A 19,544-nucleotide genomic window follows, 5' to 3' on the forward strand; every position below is an offset into this window, starting at 1 on the left:
ATACTAGATTATTCCCATCTTTTAAACCCACAACTGGGGCTCTACCTGCTACAGAAATGCTAGTATATAAAAGTAAAACACAGTATGTATTACTATTAACTGTGGGTCTCTCGAGGGAGCCCTGATAAGTAATGATACTTCTTTAAATTTGGAAGTACGCCGCCACAATAACGTGCGTACTATGACTTTGTGCCCGTGGGTCACAAAGAAAATGCCTCGTAGGGGTTTGACGAGGAAGGTTGCCTCCACGAGGGACCGCCTAGAGATTTGACGAAGAAAGTTGCCTCGGATTTGCAGATCTCGATAGAGTCTGAATTATAGGACTCGTATGAGCCTATTTGTGTACTCTGTACCGAGGTGCGGGTCTCTCGATGGAACCGGCACGATCGGAATCAAAGTCTTCGTCGGAGGTTCTCAGCCTCGGACGGTATGCAGGTCTCTGAAAGAGCCTGAATGTATCGCTGTTTCGATGCAGGGGGCTATCGAACAGGATCTTCGCCTTAGGTTGGGCTACCTCGGGCGGTACGCAGGTCTCTGGAGGAACCTGGGATATCGCTGTGTCGATGCGGGTGGCTATCGCACAGGATCTTCGTCGGAGGTGGTCAGTATCGGACGGTATCGCAGGTCTCAAAAGGATCCTGGAATTTAACGCTGTTTCGATGCAGGGGGCTATCGAACAGGGTCTTCACCTCAGGCTAGGCTACCTCGGGTGGTATGTCTCGTGAAGCGAGTAGTGGTTGCTAGGCACTAAAAATATCCGCGTCAAGATATGGCAGCCTTGACGGGAGCCTCGTGAGGCGAGCATGTGAGCTTGAGCTCCAAAGTTCTTGAGCCTGATGACAGGGTTTTTTCAATCAAACCGTGGAAGATATATTAAAAGTATATATTGAACAGAATTAACAGATAATAAAGGTTCACAATTAACATATACAAGTTATTTACCATAAATAAGATTTGTTACATTTTGCTATGTATCGCTTTCTTACACCATGTACTCCCACTGTAGAACTGCAAACGCCGGAAGTAGACGTTCGATCGCTTTTCGTTGATCTCCATACTTTTGGTGGACCGCTCGTGAATTGTCCGCCAAAATTTCCAGTAAAAAGCGCCCGTCGTCGCTATCGACGTCGGATCTCGTTCCCCTCTGGCCTCTCCGGACAGTCGATGTCATAGTCGGGGATTTTGGAGTTTTCTCCCATTTTGACAAAACTCTACCCGCGGTCTCGGCTTAGGATACCGAGCATCGCATCCAACCGCCAGAGCGGTGGGACCCTCGGAAGACGGTCCTTTCAGCCCAAAGACGGGGAAATTGGAAACATCGGTGAAATTTTCCCCGTCTTCGTAAAAGGGCTTACGGAGGTCTTAATACTGGACGGATTTGATTGAGAAGTGGTGTGTAGATACACGGCATGAAGTAGTGCCGTGGTTGGAAGGTTCGGCCGAGATCGCGCGGACACTTTCGGCGGCAGCTAGGAAGACGTGAAAACCTATTATGGCTTAGCTGGTCGTTAGTAGTCGCGCGATTCGGCTAAAATTTGGATATGATGTCCACCTAGGGATGCCCTAGCGTGGTTTTGAGGTTCGGCCGAAATCGAATAAGCGGAACGGCTGAAAACGCGGAAAACGTGAAATCCGCGTTTCCCCGTATAACGGCGTTTTGGCTCATCCGATTCGGACGAGAATTTAGTGAGATAATGCCAGCGACTTGAGGAGTGCTGCACTAAATTTTGACATCGACCGCTTAATAACTTTTCGAGTTATTGGCGCTAGTTATCTGTAACTTGCATCGAAATGCTCAGATCGAGTCGAAATGTTCGCAATTCGTAAAGTTCAATATCTATCGCGTCGATCGTTTCGTAAAATTGATATTCTGTAACTCAAATCGTAGAAGTTACAAATCGTAAAGAAAGACCTCGACTCGATGCCGGTTTAGCGTAATGGCAACAATGCATTGCTCTGCGATTATAGACTTTAATAACCAAGTGACATTTAGAGAGGTTAGAAATTTCAAAATATGAAATGTGCCTTTTACCAAGATTTAGCGCAGGTATAAAAAGTGGAATTTACGCACAGTTAACTTGCAGATGTGTTTTAATAGGAAATCCCATGTTCGGTAAACTTAATTGTACCTACCTACTAGATTATATAGTTTAGTTTAAAAATACATTCATTTTGCTGTAATCTTTCGAGAAGGTCAGTACTGAAAAATATTAATGATATCAGTTCCGACTCCAATAAAGAAAAAACTTCTACAGAGCAGCTGAACTACATGGTAGATTTCATTGCGCTGCACAAAATTTTACTTCATGGTAAAACTAAGCCCTTTGATAGAGAATATTATAAACCATGCACAAATTAGATAACTAAATAAAAATATACCTATACACGTACGTATAGACGTACAGATATTTTATAATTTCTGTGATTTAAAACACGAAAAGGAAAAAAGATTTGTGTTGCGAGGTTATGCTTAACTCGAACTGACACATCTAACACAAGAACGCATGCGTGACCCGATCTCGATATCTAAAACTACCACTTCGACAGAGTTTGACCGATCGACGTCGATTTCGACCAACAACTTCGATAGGAGACGTCGAAACAAGTTATAGAATACCGATGTTGCCCAATTCTGATTTGATGGGTTGATCTCGATTCGATTTTATACATTTCTATTCGATTAGGAGTTACAGAATAGGGCTGATTGACGATAGCGTCCTTGACCAATTCGAAAGGGTGGTAAAAATTTAGATGATAATTTCCAAATATCGCCTTGAAGCGTCCAGGGGTTCGTCTGCAGGTTGCGAGAGTCGCGGCAGTGGATACTGTGCGCCGGGATGGCAGACCCAGGCGAGATCGGTCGCGATACATCGGTGAAATTGGTCTTTAGCGCTTTGGAAGCGCTATCGCCGGGAGGATCGATGTAATATCATGGGGCGACGTCTGCACTGAGATGCAGAGCCGCGGAAATTGCTCCCCAACGGTATCGAGTTCGATGTCTGATATGATACCGTGGCGGCTTTTTTTATTTGCCCGGCCAACGGCGATTCGTTTTGCAACCGCGGCGGGTTTTTTGATTGGATTGGAAAGGTAGGCGAATTTCACTGTTTCGCCTCCTTCCCAATTCAACGGTATCAGGCATATCCGTAGGTACAAGACGACGTCTAGGAATATGCTGAGTGTTCTGAAATTCTGAAGCTCGAAGGGTGGAATACGACAACGCCATTATTTTAGTTGAGAAGGGCATGCCCGAAAACCCGGTATCCCAAATTTTCAAAATTCAAATCGAAGTAGTCTGAAATAATTCTAATGGGCCGTCACCGTGAGACACCTGTATATGTATGTTGTTAATAAAATTCGATTTTCTCAAAAACGGTACAATATATCAACTGATATACGGTATACCTTTTTTAAGCAAAGTGAGAGAAGAATCAAACTATGAAAGAAAAATATCAAATTTGGAATTATTTGTATCTATGGTGTCACTTGCTTTTACCACAATATTTGATATTTTAATATTTTGTCATAATATAGCCTGAACAAATTAACGTGATGTCATCTAATATAATATTTTAACAACGTTTAAAATAAAAACTAGAAAGGTAGGTAAACTCCGCGAAGCGGAGTTTGACCTTTCTCTCAGGCCTTTGGCAGTCGGGCCGCGCTGCGCGCGGCTCGTGCACCGCTCTGCGGTGCTCATTACCGGTTAGTAAATATAATTTTTTTAAAACACCCTGTAGTTTAGTTTTTAAACACCCTGTATATAAATGTTTGATAACACTTTAAAAGAATGGCCGTTTTGGCGGAGAAGCCGCCGAGAAACGAAAAATTTACCTACAAAGCCTTTCTCTCGGGCTTTTAGCCCTCAGGCCGCGCTGCACGGGGCTTTAGCAACGCTCCGCGGTGCACTCACTACCGGTTAGCAAATATAAAATTTTTTGAAACACCCTGTACTTTGATTTTTAAACACCCTGTTTATAAGTGTTTGATAACAACTTAAAAAAATGTCCGTTTTTGGCAGAGAAGCCTTATGGGTCAATTTTATTGGAACGTCCAGTATTGAAATATTCAAAATCTCATCTAGTTAGTAAGCATAAAACATGACCAAAAGATGTAAAACGAAAAAATGTAAAAAATGTAAAGAAAAATCTGATCCAGACCTCTCAATTTTATAGAATATTTTGTACATAAATTTTCAGAAAAAATTTGGAAGATAAATTCGAATTCGCGTTAATTTCGCGGATCATTCTATATAAAAAGTTTGAAATAGACCTCTGATAAGTAAACAAAAATTTTTTCTGCATTTGGTTTAAATAAATATGTTAAATAAATACTGTTTAAAGAGTCCCGTCTGATTTTCTAACATCAATTAGAAACGTCATCTATCGCCTAGTAGATCCCATCTGATTTTTCAATTCGATTTCACTTATGAAATACGTCAAATATTAATTAGAAGGTCCCTTCTTATTTTCTAACCTCAATTAGAAACGTTAATATCATCTTGCCAGTCCTGTGTGACTTCCTAACCTAAAATATGAAATACGTCAAATATCAATAAGTAGGTACCTTATAATTTTTATAACCTCGATTAGAAACGTGAAATATCATGTAGTAGGTTCCGTCCATAGACCTTATAAACTATGGACTCGCCCTAGCAAGAGATGCACTGATGTGTGCAAGTCAGATGAAGCTAGTGCAGGCAAATTTTGGTAAAACAAATAACGGTACACCGGTATACCGGTACAACAAAATCACAATAAACCTTGGAGTAAAAAAAAGATTTCTTAAATTTTAGTGTAACAGTGTATGTGAAAACCAAATACGGTGCAATTGTGTTCAGCGATTAATTGGGTAAAGAGATGTTTAAAATTAAATTTGGAGAGGTTATACTTTTCCAATATTTCTGAAAATAATGACCAAGTAGCAATTTTGCCCCCTTCAATGTGTCGCTCTTCGAATTTTTTTTATCAAACTGAATATAAACAGCTTCAACTGCATTTTGCTTATAATGTGCTTAGGCAAAAATTCACTTTGAATAATATGTTGAACGAAGAAAGCATCGATACAGTCCCAATTAATGCAGTTTTGCAAAGAAAACTACGTTAGAAGAGCTTGCAGTAATTTTAACTGATCGCTCGATGTGAGGAAAATATTTGGAGACATACATAAAGAAGGCATTGTTGACGCACTAGTTGCTGAACTCGATGTTATGGGGTTATGTATATATATGTGGACTGTATTTATCGTACTTTTGGGATAGCCTAGTGATTGAAATGATAGAACTTGTAATTGGTAAACTTGTATTGGAGATGAGAAAACATACAACATCCTTCTTCGAAGGTTTAATATGTACTGCCCAACATACTGCTTTTACTTTACATTTGTCTGTCTCCAGAGGCAGTTCAGAGCGAACAGCCGAGCTGAGCAGACGTGTTTGTTTGTGAGGTGAAGTGAGTGCAACGAACAAAATCTACCTGCCTTTATTAAGCCTACCTGGAAAGAATCCCTTTCTTTCCTTTTAATCACCGACCTAATACCCGGCTTAAGCATAGAGGCCGTCGGCATCTTTGTCGCAGGTACCTGTCCCGGGGTTATGCCCAGGTAAGTTTTTACTTATTTATCAGTTATTTGCATTACTTTAGAATACATTTCTTTAAAATTGCGACCCCCGACAAACAATATACCAGACAGACAAATACACCAAAAGACACGTACGCCCCCGTAAGGGGGCATCCCCACACGACTAACACTTACACACCTTCCCACACACACACACACACACACACACACACACACACACACGCACACAATGTCGGACTCCGAAAACGAGGAGAACATATACATATACATGGACGATACAGACAGCGAAAGACCCTCTTCAAGAGTCTCCGCTTCACCAAAAAACATGACCACCACAACAGATTTATACGAACAGTTACAAACACAAAAACATGAAAACGAGACGCTAAAACAACAAATACACGAACTGACAGAACAAAACACCCGACAATACCAACAAATACTAACCATGACACAGCAAATCGTCGATTTGCAAAAAACAATTAAACTTTCGGACGAAAACACCACTAAATTACACCAAAAACTTGACAAACTCATTAACAAACAAATGACAGACAATATACCCCAGACAGGCACACACACACCCCCCCCACACACACACCCCGCACACACACGGACAGAGAAACGCAAAAAACACACGGCAGAATCCTCTAGCGAGGACGAAGCCCCAAGACATAAAAAATCAGACAAAACAAACAAAACACGAACACAAACACCAAACACGCGCCCCCCGACACCTAAACCCTCCACAAGCGCCCTACAAAACACCCCACAAAACACACAACAGACAGACAAAACCAAACAAGTCCCCCCGGTAATCTTGCGAAAGCAAGAACGGTGGACACAAGTACAAAAAATACTCACGACACTTAACATTAACTATACAAAAGCCAAATTGACTAAAGACGGTATAGCCATATACCCAAACACACCTAATGACCACAGACTATTGACAAAGACACTGACAGACAAAGGCGAGGAGTACCACACCTTCACCCTCAGCGAAGAAAAAACGCTGAGGGTGGTGATAAGCGGAATACCTGCGGGTATTTCCCCAAGTGAGGTCCAACTCGACCTCGCACGACAAGGGTTCCCCGGCGCAATAGTGCACCTCATGGCGAGCCGTCAAAATAAACAGGAAATGCCCCTGGTCCTAGTTCAGGCCCCACAGGACAGGGAGGACATTATGAAGGTAACCCGCTGCTGCTCGCTCGTGGTTCGAGTAGAACTGCAGCGAAAGCAGCGGGTTGCCACACAGTGCCACCGGTGCCAGCGGTTCGGCCACGGCCAGACCCGGTGCACAGCTGAGCCAAAGTGTGTAAAATGTGGCAAAACCACAGCACGCACGTCTGCAAAAAGGCCAAAGACGCGCCCGCCAGGTGTGCAAATTGCGCCGGGCCACACCCCAAAGCTAAAAACACAAAAACACAAATCACAAACACACACACGACACAAAACACTACACAAACACACAGACAGCCCCTCCTACCCACCCCAAACACAACCTCGGGACGCACATACGCTGACATGACCAGAAAAACACAAAACACACAAAAACAAAAACACAACACCTCACCACACGCACACACAGACACGACACCCTCCCAACCGGGCGCGGCGGCCCTGATTGACGCAACAAAGCGTCTTCAGGACTTCTGCGTCCAGCTGACGACCATGGTGTCGAATATGCAAAAATTATTCGACTTCTAATGGCTCGTCGGCCCTCCCAACCCTCCTCGCTGAGAATTTCGTCCTGGAACCTTGACGGGTTCCGGGCCAAAAAAACGGAACTCGTGGACATCTTGAACCGTCTAAACATAGACGTTATGGCTGTCCAGGAGACCTACCTCAGCGAGGCATCCCGTACCTCCATCCCTGACTATGACATATACAGACATGACAGAAACCGTAACGGGGGTGGTGTTGCACTCATAGTAAAGAAGTGCATCGACCACTATCCGCTGCAGCGGCTCCAAACTCAAAACACAGAGGCCGTGGCGATAGCGGTGAGATCGCTACGGCATGGAGACGTTGCGGTGGTGTCCTGTTACCACCCACCCAGACTACCACTACTTGACAATGACTTAGACAAAATCCTTTCCTGGCCCCAGACAATTGCCATCGGGGACTTCAACGCGAAGTCCCCCATATGGCACAGCGGGACGACGACCACAAGAGGTCGCGTCCTGCTGAATTACCAAGACAGACACGACGACTTGACTATACTCGGACCGACAGAACCGACACATTACGGACCCGTAGGACGCCCCGACGTTATCGACATTGCCCTCTTAAAATCTATACCGTTAAATGCCCAAATATCCACCCAATACGAAGGGTCTTCCGCCCACAATCCAATATTTCTGGATCTGGGGCGAAGACAGAGATATGAAGGCACCTTCACGAGGAGGTTCACTGACTGGGAGCGTTTCCGAACAGTAATGCAAGGAAACATGGCGCTCCCAGTCATCGAAACCACCCATGATCTGGAGGCGGCAATCCTCTCCCTTGAGACTGACATTAAAAACGCCCTGACTCAGACTACGACGGAGACTATTGTCCCCCGACTGACAAACCCCCGGGGCACCCTCCCCGATGACATAAAAAACTTAATACGTGACAGACGACGTGCGAAACGGCTTGCCACCCGCACCCGCCTCCCCCGACACAGACATGACTTAAACGTACTTAACAGACGGGTGAAGGCGGCTCTGGATGAACTGGCCCAGGATAACTGGGCTAGGCACCTGGAGTCGCTGGATCCACAAGACAACAGCCTCTGGAAAACGCAGAGGGCCCTGCGACAGACCGCTCGCCGTAAAATTCCTCCAATCCACGGTAGTGTGGGGGTGGTTTACACGAACCAGGAAAAGGCCGAGGCTTTCGCCGATAGCCTGGAACTGCAGTGTAGACTGCCTCAGCTGCCCGACGAAGACGAGGAATTCGAGATAGTGGCTGAGCGCGCGGCCCGACGCGTCGACAGAGAGCCAGACAATGACATAATCCCCCCCGCAACACCTGACGAACTAAGACTGACAATACGCAGACTTAAAAACAGAAAAGCCCCCGGACCCGACAATATACATAACACGACACTTAAACGACTACCACACAAGGGCCTCATGGCCCTACTAAACATAACAAACGCGACACTCAGACTAAGACACTTCCCTACCCGCTGGAAAACAGCAAACATAATCCTTATCCCAAAACCCAACAAAGATCACACCATCCCATCCAACTACCGGCCCATTAGCCTGCTCCCGGCTATGAGCAAAGTGGTAGAAAAAATTATCCTAACCCGTCTAAGAACCCACTCCCAAGAACTGCAAGTCATTCCAGACGAGCAGTTCGCCTTCCGACCCAATCACTCCACTGAACTCCAAATCCTTCGCCTTACCGAGCACATCACGGCGGCCTTCAACAGGGGACAGTACACTGGTGCTGTCTTCCTGGACGTCGCAAAGGCCTTCGATACGGTTTGGCATGAAGGCCTACTGATGAAAATGCTCACCAACCAATATCCCATATCCTTTACCAAACTCATAAAATCCTACCTACACCACCGAAAATTCCGCATCCAAATCCAAGATTCCCTTTCCACCACCCGTCCCATGGAGGCCGGTGTCCCCCAGGGCACCGTCCTGTCCCCACACCTATACACCATTTACAACTCCGACATCCCACATCCCCCCAACACCAACATATACTTATACGCCGACGACCTGACAATCACATCCCAATCCGTAGATCCTAGATATTCCGTCTACCTCCTCCAAAGCTCCTTAGACCAACTTGAAACCTGGTGCAACAGGTGGAAAGTCAAAATTAATCCCAACAAAAGTTCGGCTATCCTTTTTACCAAACGAAAAATCCCACAAAACCTTGACAGACTGACACTATCCCAGGAACCCATCTCCTGGAATCGACAAACACGATACCTGGGCGTGACGATGGACCAGCGTCTCACGTGGAAACCGCACATCGTGGAGACGGTGGCGCGAGCGAAGACCACCAGGGCTAGGCTCTATCCCTTACTCAAAGGTGGAAACACCCTCAGTTTAAGGAATAAGCGAACGCTTATCAAGGTGGTACTTCAACCGCAGCTAACCTACGCCTCCACGGCGTGGGGTCACGCGGCAAAAAGCCACTTAAAGTCATTACAGGCTGTGGAAAACATAGCCCTCCGCACGGCCACCGACGCGCCCTGGTACGTAAGAAACACTGACATATTACGAGACTTACAATACACAAACGCTACACAGACAATAAGACAAAACGCGGAGAAACGATTTGACGTAGCCGCTAGACATGACAATCCCCTCCTCAGGCAAGCCGTTGACTACGTACCCGACGTGACCGACAAACACAAAAGACCTAGACACCAACTTTTTGACCCTGGGTGACCACCCCAATGACCCCCCCCCTGCCCGCTAACCTTTTCTGTTTCAGAGACAGCCAGGATCAAGAAACGAAGACAACGACACACACACACACACACACACACACCCCCCATACCCTCCTTAACCCTCCCCTCCCGCGCTAGCCTAAGGGCCACCTTAGCAAAGCGCATCCCAGGCTGCATAGCCGCACTACCCTACCCAACCATACCACACATAAACATGACACTACCCCCGGGGTTTACACAGACGAGCCGGCGAAGCAAGAAGAGCGCCAGAAGAAAGGGCCCTAGCCGGCGGGGCCCAGCCAGGACAAAAGGAGGTCCCACAAAGCGCCTACACCGGCCGCATTTGCGGTCGGGGTAGACGACGGATGGGGCCCACCTACGAAGGCTGTCCAGGCCTACACGAGATGAGGCAGGATAAAGAGGGATAATCCCCCTCGATCCCAAATCATTGAGGCCAATTTCTAGCCATGGAATATTGGCGCGTGTCTCCAGAGGGAGCCATCTGACAGTGCTGCCAACTGTGGGTTACATTGCAACATAATTTTTAAATTTCTAATTGGCCCCAATATGCCGGCCGCCTTGAAACGTGTTCAAACACTTTCAAATGAAAAGAACAATATAAATAAACATGCTAGATAACTGTCGGTATTCAAATCGGACTAGGTCAATGTGTATGGCCTTAGTGGCTAAGCAAATATATAGGCAAACATAAGCCTTACTTAATTTGGAACCTCGTCCCCTTCTGTCTTTTACCAGAAATGAGCCCGCGTAATCGACTCCACAGTTCAAAAATGGTACGGTCTGTTTAAGCCGCGAAGCAGGTAGATCGCCCATTAAATATTGAATACTACTTGGCTTTGTTCTGAAACAAACCACGCACTTGCGCACTATGTCCTTCGCTAAGTTTCAGCCTGATATAGGCCAATATTTTTCTCTAAAAGACTAGAGAAGCATCGATGGACCGCAATGAAATAATTGGTTATGCTCGTGTCTCATTAACAATTTGGTCAAGTTATGACGTTGTGGCAAAATTATCGGGAATTTTTTGTCAAAATTGAAATCTGAATTACGAATTCGTCCTCCTACTCGTATGATATCTTTATGTAAATATGGATTTAAACTTAAAATTTTACTATGTTTGTCGATAGGTTTTGAATTCTTGCATTTGACAAATTTTAATTAGAATATTTGTTGCATTTTGTAACTCAGAAATACTTAGATTGTCCAAGCTTCTTTCATTTGATTTACGTTTTAAATTATTGCTGAATCTGCAGTAATACGCTGTGACTCTTTGCAATTTTACCCACGAAGAAAATTTGTCAAAAATATTGAAATTGTCAATGTTAGTGATAGTATTTACGCTTGTACGTTGTTCTGGTAAGTTACTTGATTCTAAAATTATAATATCTGAATTAAAGTTTACATCATCTTGTAAAATAAATTTTGGACCTTTCCACCACAGCTCGGAATTTAATAACGTGTCTGAATCTACACCTCGCGATATTAGATCCGCTGGGTTTTCATTTGACCTGACGTGATACCAATCGTCGAATTTTGTTGACTGCTGAATCTCGCTCGTACGGTTGGCTACGAATGTCTTCCACTTGTTAGGTTGACTCTTGATCCAACATAGTGCAATTGTAGAATCGCTATAGTAATAGAATTTATCAAATTTTATATTTAAAGATGACTTGACGCTCTCAACTAATTGAACTAATAGTACTGCACTGCATAGCTCAAGCCGAGGCAGAGAAACTTGTTTTATTGGAGCCACTCGTGACTTTGCACACAACAAATTCGATGAATAATTACCTAATTTGTTTTTGCATTTAATGTAGACGCATGCGCCATATGCTCGCTCTGATGCGTCACAGAACGCGTGCATTTCTATTTTTTCATAATCGTTTACTAAAATAAATCTTGGTATTTTAATGAGTTTAAATTTGGTAAGTCATTTAGAAATTGACGCCATTGTAAGTGTAAAGCTTGGGGTATTGTTTCATCCCAACTTACTTTAGCTAACCATAATTGCTGCATAAGTATCTTGGCTATAATTATTATGGGTCCTAATAATCCAAGAGGATCGTATATTTGAGAGGTTATTGATAGAATGCTACGCTTGGTTATGTTACTTTGATTACACTGCGTAATTGAATACTGTATAGTATCTAACTTAGCATTCCAATAGATGCCTAAAGTTTTATTTTGTTGATTTTCACCTAATTCAACTATATTGACCGCTAAATCTCGATTTATTTGGAACTGATCGACTAACTCGGGCTTATTGCATAACCACTTTCGTAGTTCGAATCCTGCTGACTTTAATATTGTAGATATTTCACCTTGTAATTTTACTAGATCTGATTTTGAACTTGTACCCGTTAGCAAATCGTCGACGTAAAAGTCGTATTTTATTGTTTCACTTGCTCGAGGAAATATAGTTTTGTACTCGTCCGCAATTTGATTCAAGCATCTCACCGCTAAAAATGGCGCTGAAGCTGTTCCGTATGTCACGGTATTTAATTCATAGCACTGAATCTCCTTGTTGGAGTCAGCTCTCCACAATATTCGCTGTAAGTTTCGCTGATCGGGATTAATTAATACCTGCCGGTACATCTTAGAAATATCTGCTGTCATAACATATTCATGCATCCGAAATCGTAAAATTATTGATAACAAATTAGATTGTATAGTAGGACCGCTGTATTGAATATCATTAAGAGAAACGCCGCTGTCAGTTTTCATAGATGCATCGAAAACAACTCTAATCTTAGTAGTACTGCTTTGTTCTCTGATAATTGCATGGTGTGGTAAATAATAGTTTGTTTTATTGTCGTGAGTTTCACTTACATGTGACATATGACCGAGACTTTCGTATTCTTGCATAAATTTGACGTATTCTTCGCGTAATTTATCGTTTTTAATTAATCGTTTTTCGATGGACAGAAATCGATCTAATGCCGCTTGCCTAGATTCGCCTAAATTTTGTCGATTTGGTTTTAATGGAATGCGTACTATGAAACGCCCTTCGCGATCTCTCTCCGTATTGTTTAAGAAATGAGATTCACAATATTTATCATCGTCCGATAAAATAGTTTTATTGTCACATTGTTCCAATTGCCAAAATTTAGTTAATTGTTCATCTAATTGCAAATTGTTTAATTTAATGTTAAGACAACTAATAGACCTATTTACTTGTAATTGATTATATTTTAAATCACCGCCAATTACCCAACCGAATAGTGTTTTATGTAACATAGGCATATTTGGGCTTAACTGAACCTGGCCCACGCATAGAACATTCCAAAATACGTTGGAACCTAGTAACATGTCAATAGAACCGGTAGAATTAAATGTGGGACCTGCTAGTTTTAAATGATCTGGTATTTGTAATTGTTTACTAGAAAATGAAACTAATGGCAAGTCGTCAGTGATTTTAGATAAGATCAACGCTGTAATGGTTTTATTGTATGAATTATTGCGAGATGATATTTTAATTGTCGCTTGCTCCTTTACATCAGACATGGCTTTACCTACGCCCGAAATAGTGAAATTTATTGGTTTGGTTTGTAAACCTAAGCGTTTGCAAAATGCGCTTGTAACAAAATTGCTTTGTGAGCCACTATCGAGTAGCGCTCTACATGTATAAATTTGTCCGCGTTTGTCCTCAACACTTATTAACGCCGTTGAAAGTAGTACTTGTGAATGCCTAGTATTATCACTGGAATGACCTACAATCGCTACTTCTTGCGTATTTTCTTCCTTTTTCTGCTCTGTTTGTGTGTCTGACGCTGACTGATTTGTTGCAATATTGCCCTTTTCTAAATGAAGCAGTGTATTATGCCGCTTTCCGCATTTGCGACAATTGCTATTTAAAATACATGTTTGTGCTGTGTGTGAGGGTTTAAGGCAATTAATGCACAATTGTAATCGTTTTATTTCTTGTATTCTAGAATGTATTGGTAATTTTAAAAAAGCTTGACAAGTGAATATAGTGTGCGCCTTTTCGCAAAAATAGCAATTGAAATTTGTACTAGCATACGAATTTGAGTAGCCCTTGGCCTTGATTTGACCTTTGTTTAACTTATGATTGTCGTATCTAGCTTCTGAGCGTGTTTCTAATTTTTCTAAAATTTCGTATCTTTTCTTTAAAAACTTTGTAATATCGTTAACTGTAGTTAAATCGCCTTCCAAATTCCAAGATTCCCATTCTCGCATAGTGGTGTTGTCGAATTTATATGTGTTTTTAAAGCGCGTAAATTCTGAATAATTATGTCGTATAAATTCCTTAAATCTGCGCGATTTTCTCGTTTCAATGGAGGAAAGTCAAACATCGCCCTTACGTGATTATGAACAACGAGCCGCTTGTTTTCGTAACGTTCATGTAATAGATCCCATGCAATGGCATAGTTCGCTTCAGAAATCTTTATAGAATGAACAACCTGTTCTGCTTCACCTCTTAAACTTGAATGCAAATAATAGAACTTCTGAACTGTAGCTATCGATTGATTATTGTGGATTAATGAGCTAAATGCATCTCTAAACTCGAACCATTGATTAGAATTGCCATCAAATGTCGGCAAGTTTATTATTGGTAACTTTAATTGCTGATTTTGAAGATTATTACCGACAGAAGTAACATTATTTACTTGAATAGCCGTCTCATTATTGCCGCGAAATAGTGATATTATTTCATCGCTTTTTGAATTTAACTCGTAGTAAATTGTTTCAAAATTGTTTCTTTCTTGAGGCTCCTCGCTTTCGAGAGCAAATTCTATCTCGTCTTGAACCTTATTAAACTCGTCTAAAACATTTTTAAAGTTCGTTGCACGTAGTTTTAATTGCGAAATTGTATTATTGTCTAAGTCTTGTGTATCTAAACTTGCTAAATAATTTTGAAATCTTGTAACTTTGGATTTTATTAATCCCCTAGTAAATTTTAATTTCGAAATATCTGCCATGTTTTATTGTAACAGATATTTTGCTCGTATTGACCCAGATAAAAAAAGGATAAGAATGTGGAATGTAAATAAACTGGAACAGACTTACAAGGGCAGGTGGTTGGATTCGCTGGCTATCGTTGCGCCGTGCTTCGCTCTCGATCCTTGTAGGTGGCCGCTACTTTGCTACGTCACGATGCTGAACGCCTACTAAGCCAATCGCCGAGCGGCTTGCTTACTTCCCTGGATTCTATTGGAATGTTGAACACTTGTACGAATTTGAATTGATTGCACTTGCAATTGTTTATTGTAACTTGATTGTTTATTTCATTGGTAACTTGAATCACTTGATTGAATTGTTTTACTACTTGCAAACTTGTAAACCCTGGAATCGTAGGTTACTGGTATGTTAGGCAAATCCGTCTCGATGGAACCATAAATGTTGACGCACTAGTTGCTGAACTCAATGTTATAGGGTTATGTATAAGTGGACTGTATTTATCGTACTTTTGGGATAGCCTAGTGATTGAAATGATAGAACTTGTAATTGGTAAACTTGTATTGGAGATGAGAAAACATACAACATCCTTCTTCGAAGGTTTAATATGTACTGCCCAACATGAGCGCTTTTACTTTGGAAAATTGTAACTATGAATATTTTTTAAATGTGTATAATAAAATATCTTTCATTCTAAATTCTAGTTTATTATTACATTCCCCCTTTAATACCTCCAATTTGTACAGAAATTATATATAAACAAAGAGTGCTTATGCTCTTATTCGTTAATAATAATTAATTAAAATTAGTCGTACAAATATGTATTGTTAAAAGAGAAATCCAATTTAATTCGCGCAATACTTGAAGTTTTGTGAACGAAGCATTAGCCCGCACCAGCTCTATCTCTCTCGCACACGTCTATGCCATTGCTATTTATATTGGCAAAATGACAGTTGGGCGAATCCAGTAGTTTATAAGTTCTATGGTCCAGTCTGATTTCCTAACCTAAATTACATGGAGACTACAAATTACTTACGGAATACGTCAAATATCAATTAGTATTTTCCTTCCATCGATCTATGGTTCGTTGTGATATTCTAACCTCAATTGGAAACGTCAAATATAGCGAAATTTATTTTGACGTTTCAATCTGACATTCTTCGTGATTTTTAGATTTTCGTCGATTTGCGTTCGCGGTTCTTTGAATCTCCATTTCGCTTATAAAATGGCCGTATGTCAGTGAGAAGTCCATGGAGAAAGATATATTTGAAAACGCGAATATAAAGTTGCAAAATTTTGATTAAGCGACGAACGAAGGGAGATGAGGCGCGATTATGCCGCTTCGGATCTCGCGGAGAAACCCAGTCCGTCCGCCAAAATGCTAGTTTTCCAGTCTGACTTGAGACACAGCGCGTAGTGTCGTCGTTCATTGTTTAAGCTGCCGCACTTCGAATTTGCGTTAATTTCGCGAAACGTTCTATGTAAAAAGTTTGAAATAGGCCTTTGATCAGTAAACAAAAAATTTTTGGTTTAAATAAATACATCAAACGTCATCTAGTAAGTCCCGTCTAATTTTCTAACATCAATTGAAAGTGTCATTTTCGCCTAGTAGGTCCATCTGATTTTTTCACCTCGATGTCATCTATGAAATACGCCAAATGTTAATTAGTAGGTCCCCACTGATTTTTTAACCTCAATTAGAAACGTCAAATATCGTCTTGTCACTCCTGTGTGATATCTTAACCTAAAATACGAAACACGTCAAATATCAATTAGTACGTTTCTTCTGATTTTCTAACCTCAATTAGAAACGTCAAAAATTGCGTAGTAGGTACCGTCTGATTTCCTAACCTAAATTACGAAATACGTCAAATATTAATCAGTCTGTTCGATCTATGGTTCGCTGTGATTTTCTAACCTCAATTGGAAACGTCGAATATAGTGAAATTTATTTTGACGTTTCAATCTGACATTAATTAAAATTAGTCACACAAACATGTATTGTTAAAAGAAGAGAAATCCAATTTTATTCGTGCGATACTTGAAGTTTTGTGAACGTAGAATTAGCCCGCACCAGCTCTATCTCTCTCGCACATGTCTGTGCCATTGCCGTTTATATTGGCAAAATGACAGATGGGCGAATCCAGTAGTTTATAAGTTCTATGGTCCCGTCTGGTTTCCTAACCTAAATTACATGGAGACTACAAATTACTTACGGAATACGTCAAATATCAATTAGTATTTTCCTTCCATCGATCTATGGTTCGTTGTGATTTTCTAACCTCAATTAGAAACGTCAAATATAGTGAAATTTATTTAGACATTTCAATCTGACATTCTTCGTCATTTTCAGATTTTCGTCGATTTGCGTTCAAGGCTGGTTGAATCTCTATTTCGCTTATAAAATGGCCGTATGTCAGTGAGAAGTCCACGGAGAAAGGTACATTTGAAAACGCGAATATAAAGTTACAAAAATTTCATTTAGCGACGAACGAAGGGAGATGAGGCGCGGTTATGCCGCTTCGGATCTCGCGGAGAAACCCAGTCTATCCACCAAAATGGTAGTTTTCCATTCAGGCTTGAGCGCGTAGTGTCGTCGTTCACAGCTGAAGTAATCAACAATTTTTGTAATGTTAAATTTGCATTTTTCTAACACAACGTCGTCTCGCAAAAGATCCATAATAAGATAAAACAGATAAATAACGACATTCCATGACTTGGAAGAGTTTTTAACCCCAACTTATTTCTATTGATTCTTAACTTTTGACGTTTGGGGAGTACCTAATACGAATGCAATATTATATATATATACACATTGTGGTGTAGGTAGTAATTTCAGTTAACTATACACAAATTTCCTCCATTCCTGCCTGTTTCTTGCCAATTCCTTTGCTTCTGTCCATTTCTTTCCTCTTTTCTTTAATATTTCTCCAATTACTTGATCCCATGTTGTTCTCGCTCGCCCTCTTCCTCTTTTCTGATGTGTCTTTGTTTGCCATATTTTTTTTTTGCAATATTAACAAAGCAAATTGTACAAATACAAAGGTTGAAGGGTTTAGGTACATGGATTGGTTTAAAATTATGCAGTTTTAGAGGGGAAGTACTTACGTTAATTCGGGGAACAGATATCGTAATCGTAGACATGTCAAGAGGTAGAGCTACCAAAATATTAATAATAACCTAACCTAATAATAAGAAATACCTGTATATGTCGTGGCGTAGCAATGTATTAAGATTAAAAAAAGGTCTAGTAAAGTAAAATAACGGTTCGCCGCGACCCTACAGACGTCTTTCGCGTTTAGCGTGAAATTATTTTGACGTATATCAAACTGACGTTTCTAACGACATTCGAAATTTTCTCCGGTTGGGCGTGTCTTAAAGCTTCAATCTTTACGGCTTGTCTGTCGTTGAGTGGACTCCAAAATGAGGCAAAATCAAATATGAAAAAGCGAAAAGAACGTTACAAAAATGCCCCCGAACGATTAAAGATGATCTAATGGACATCTCGTGCCCAGTCGCACGCCATTCCGCGGTTTGCGGAAAAAGAATTATGTGTGGCAAAGTATACGTTTTCCAGTCGGCGAGAGAGTGCATTTTAACGTATTTACGGCCGCATTTCGAATCCTGCGCGGGATTTCGCGGAAAGTTCTACATAAAAGGTTTGAAAAAGGCATCCGGTCGATAAATATGAGTATTTTCCGCGCGGCTTTAAATAAAAAACGTAGGTAAAATAGGTAAAATAAAAACTAAATAGAGGAAACCGGCGAGGCGATCGTCTGGTTTCATCGGTAAATAGGCGTGTCGGACTCATGCGTTTGACACAAAAATTGGGCCACGCCCGTCGTAGGGCTCCGGGAGAACCGGATTTTAGGTAGGAAGGAGCGGAAGAACCTCCACCGGAATACCCCTAAGCGACGTGGCGAACATGGCGGGGCCCTACGCGGCTTCCTGGAGGAGCAGACCCCAACGCAAATCGGCGCTTTTTCGGGGCGATCGTGCGACGCAGACGGAGCTATCAGATTTTAATATATATATTGATTTTAAACAGATAGTAATTTTTGGGGTACTGTATTTCCATCTAGTGGCGATTAATAGATAACCTTTCTCTGGCATCTGTGAATATTAGTTATGTTATTTATTTTGATTGTGATTTGCATAGATTTAATCATAGATCTAATATAAGGCAAGTTCGGTATTAACGTCTAGATGCTCCAGATATGTTTTGTTATTTTCTAATTGTAAGATATGAAAAGAGATATATCTAGAATTCTAGACCATCTAGATGTCAATATCGAACTTGACTATAATATGGTATGGATGGAATGCAAAGACGGCAGGGGACAACATGTAAAGTCAGATGGAACTAGTCTAGAGTCACATGACTTAGGGCATTTTCAGACTTATCACGCGCGGTCTATCTAGTACATAGTTTTGTTTTATTTACATAGATTTGACAATTTTATATGTTATGTAAGTAGTGTAAGTTGGGGAGTTTGAATCCACCCCCCCACCCTTTTTACCCCCCACCACTTTTTTTTGTTGGCCCCGCCCCCTCCACCCAATCAGAGAGCGGGGAGTTCCCCCTCCACCCAATCAGAGAGCCGGGAATTCTAATCCG

General features: G+C 41.5%; 1 protein-coding gene across 1 annotated transcript in view; it reads left to right on the plus strand.

Annotated features, from left to right (window-relative positions):
• LOC108915857 (transcription initiation factor TFIID subunit 5) overlaps positions 1-15,576 on the plus strand; it is a 30,177-nt gene extending 14,601 nt beyond the window's left edge. Inside the window, exon 3 of the mRNA XM_018722001.1 lies at positions 15,326-15,576. Coding sequence (XP_018577517.1) covers positions 15,326-15,576 — 251 coding nt within the window. The remainder of the gene's footprint in view (positions 1-15,325) is intronic.
• The last annotated feature ends 3,968 nt before the right edge of the window (positions 15,577-19,544 follow it).

Source organism: Anoplophora glabripennis, unplaced genomic scaffold (genome assembly GCF_000390285.2).
Source record: "Anoplophora glabripennis isolate ALB-LARVAE unplaced genomic scaffold, Agla_2.0 scaffold1788, whole genome shotgun sequence".
Classification (NCBI taxonomy): Eukaryota; Metazoa; Arthropoda; class Insecta; order Coleoptera; family Cerambycidae; genus Anoplophora; species Anoplophora glabripennis.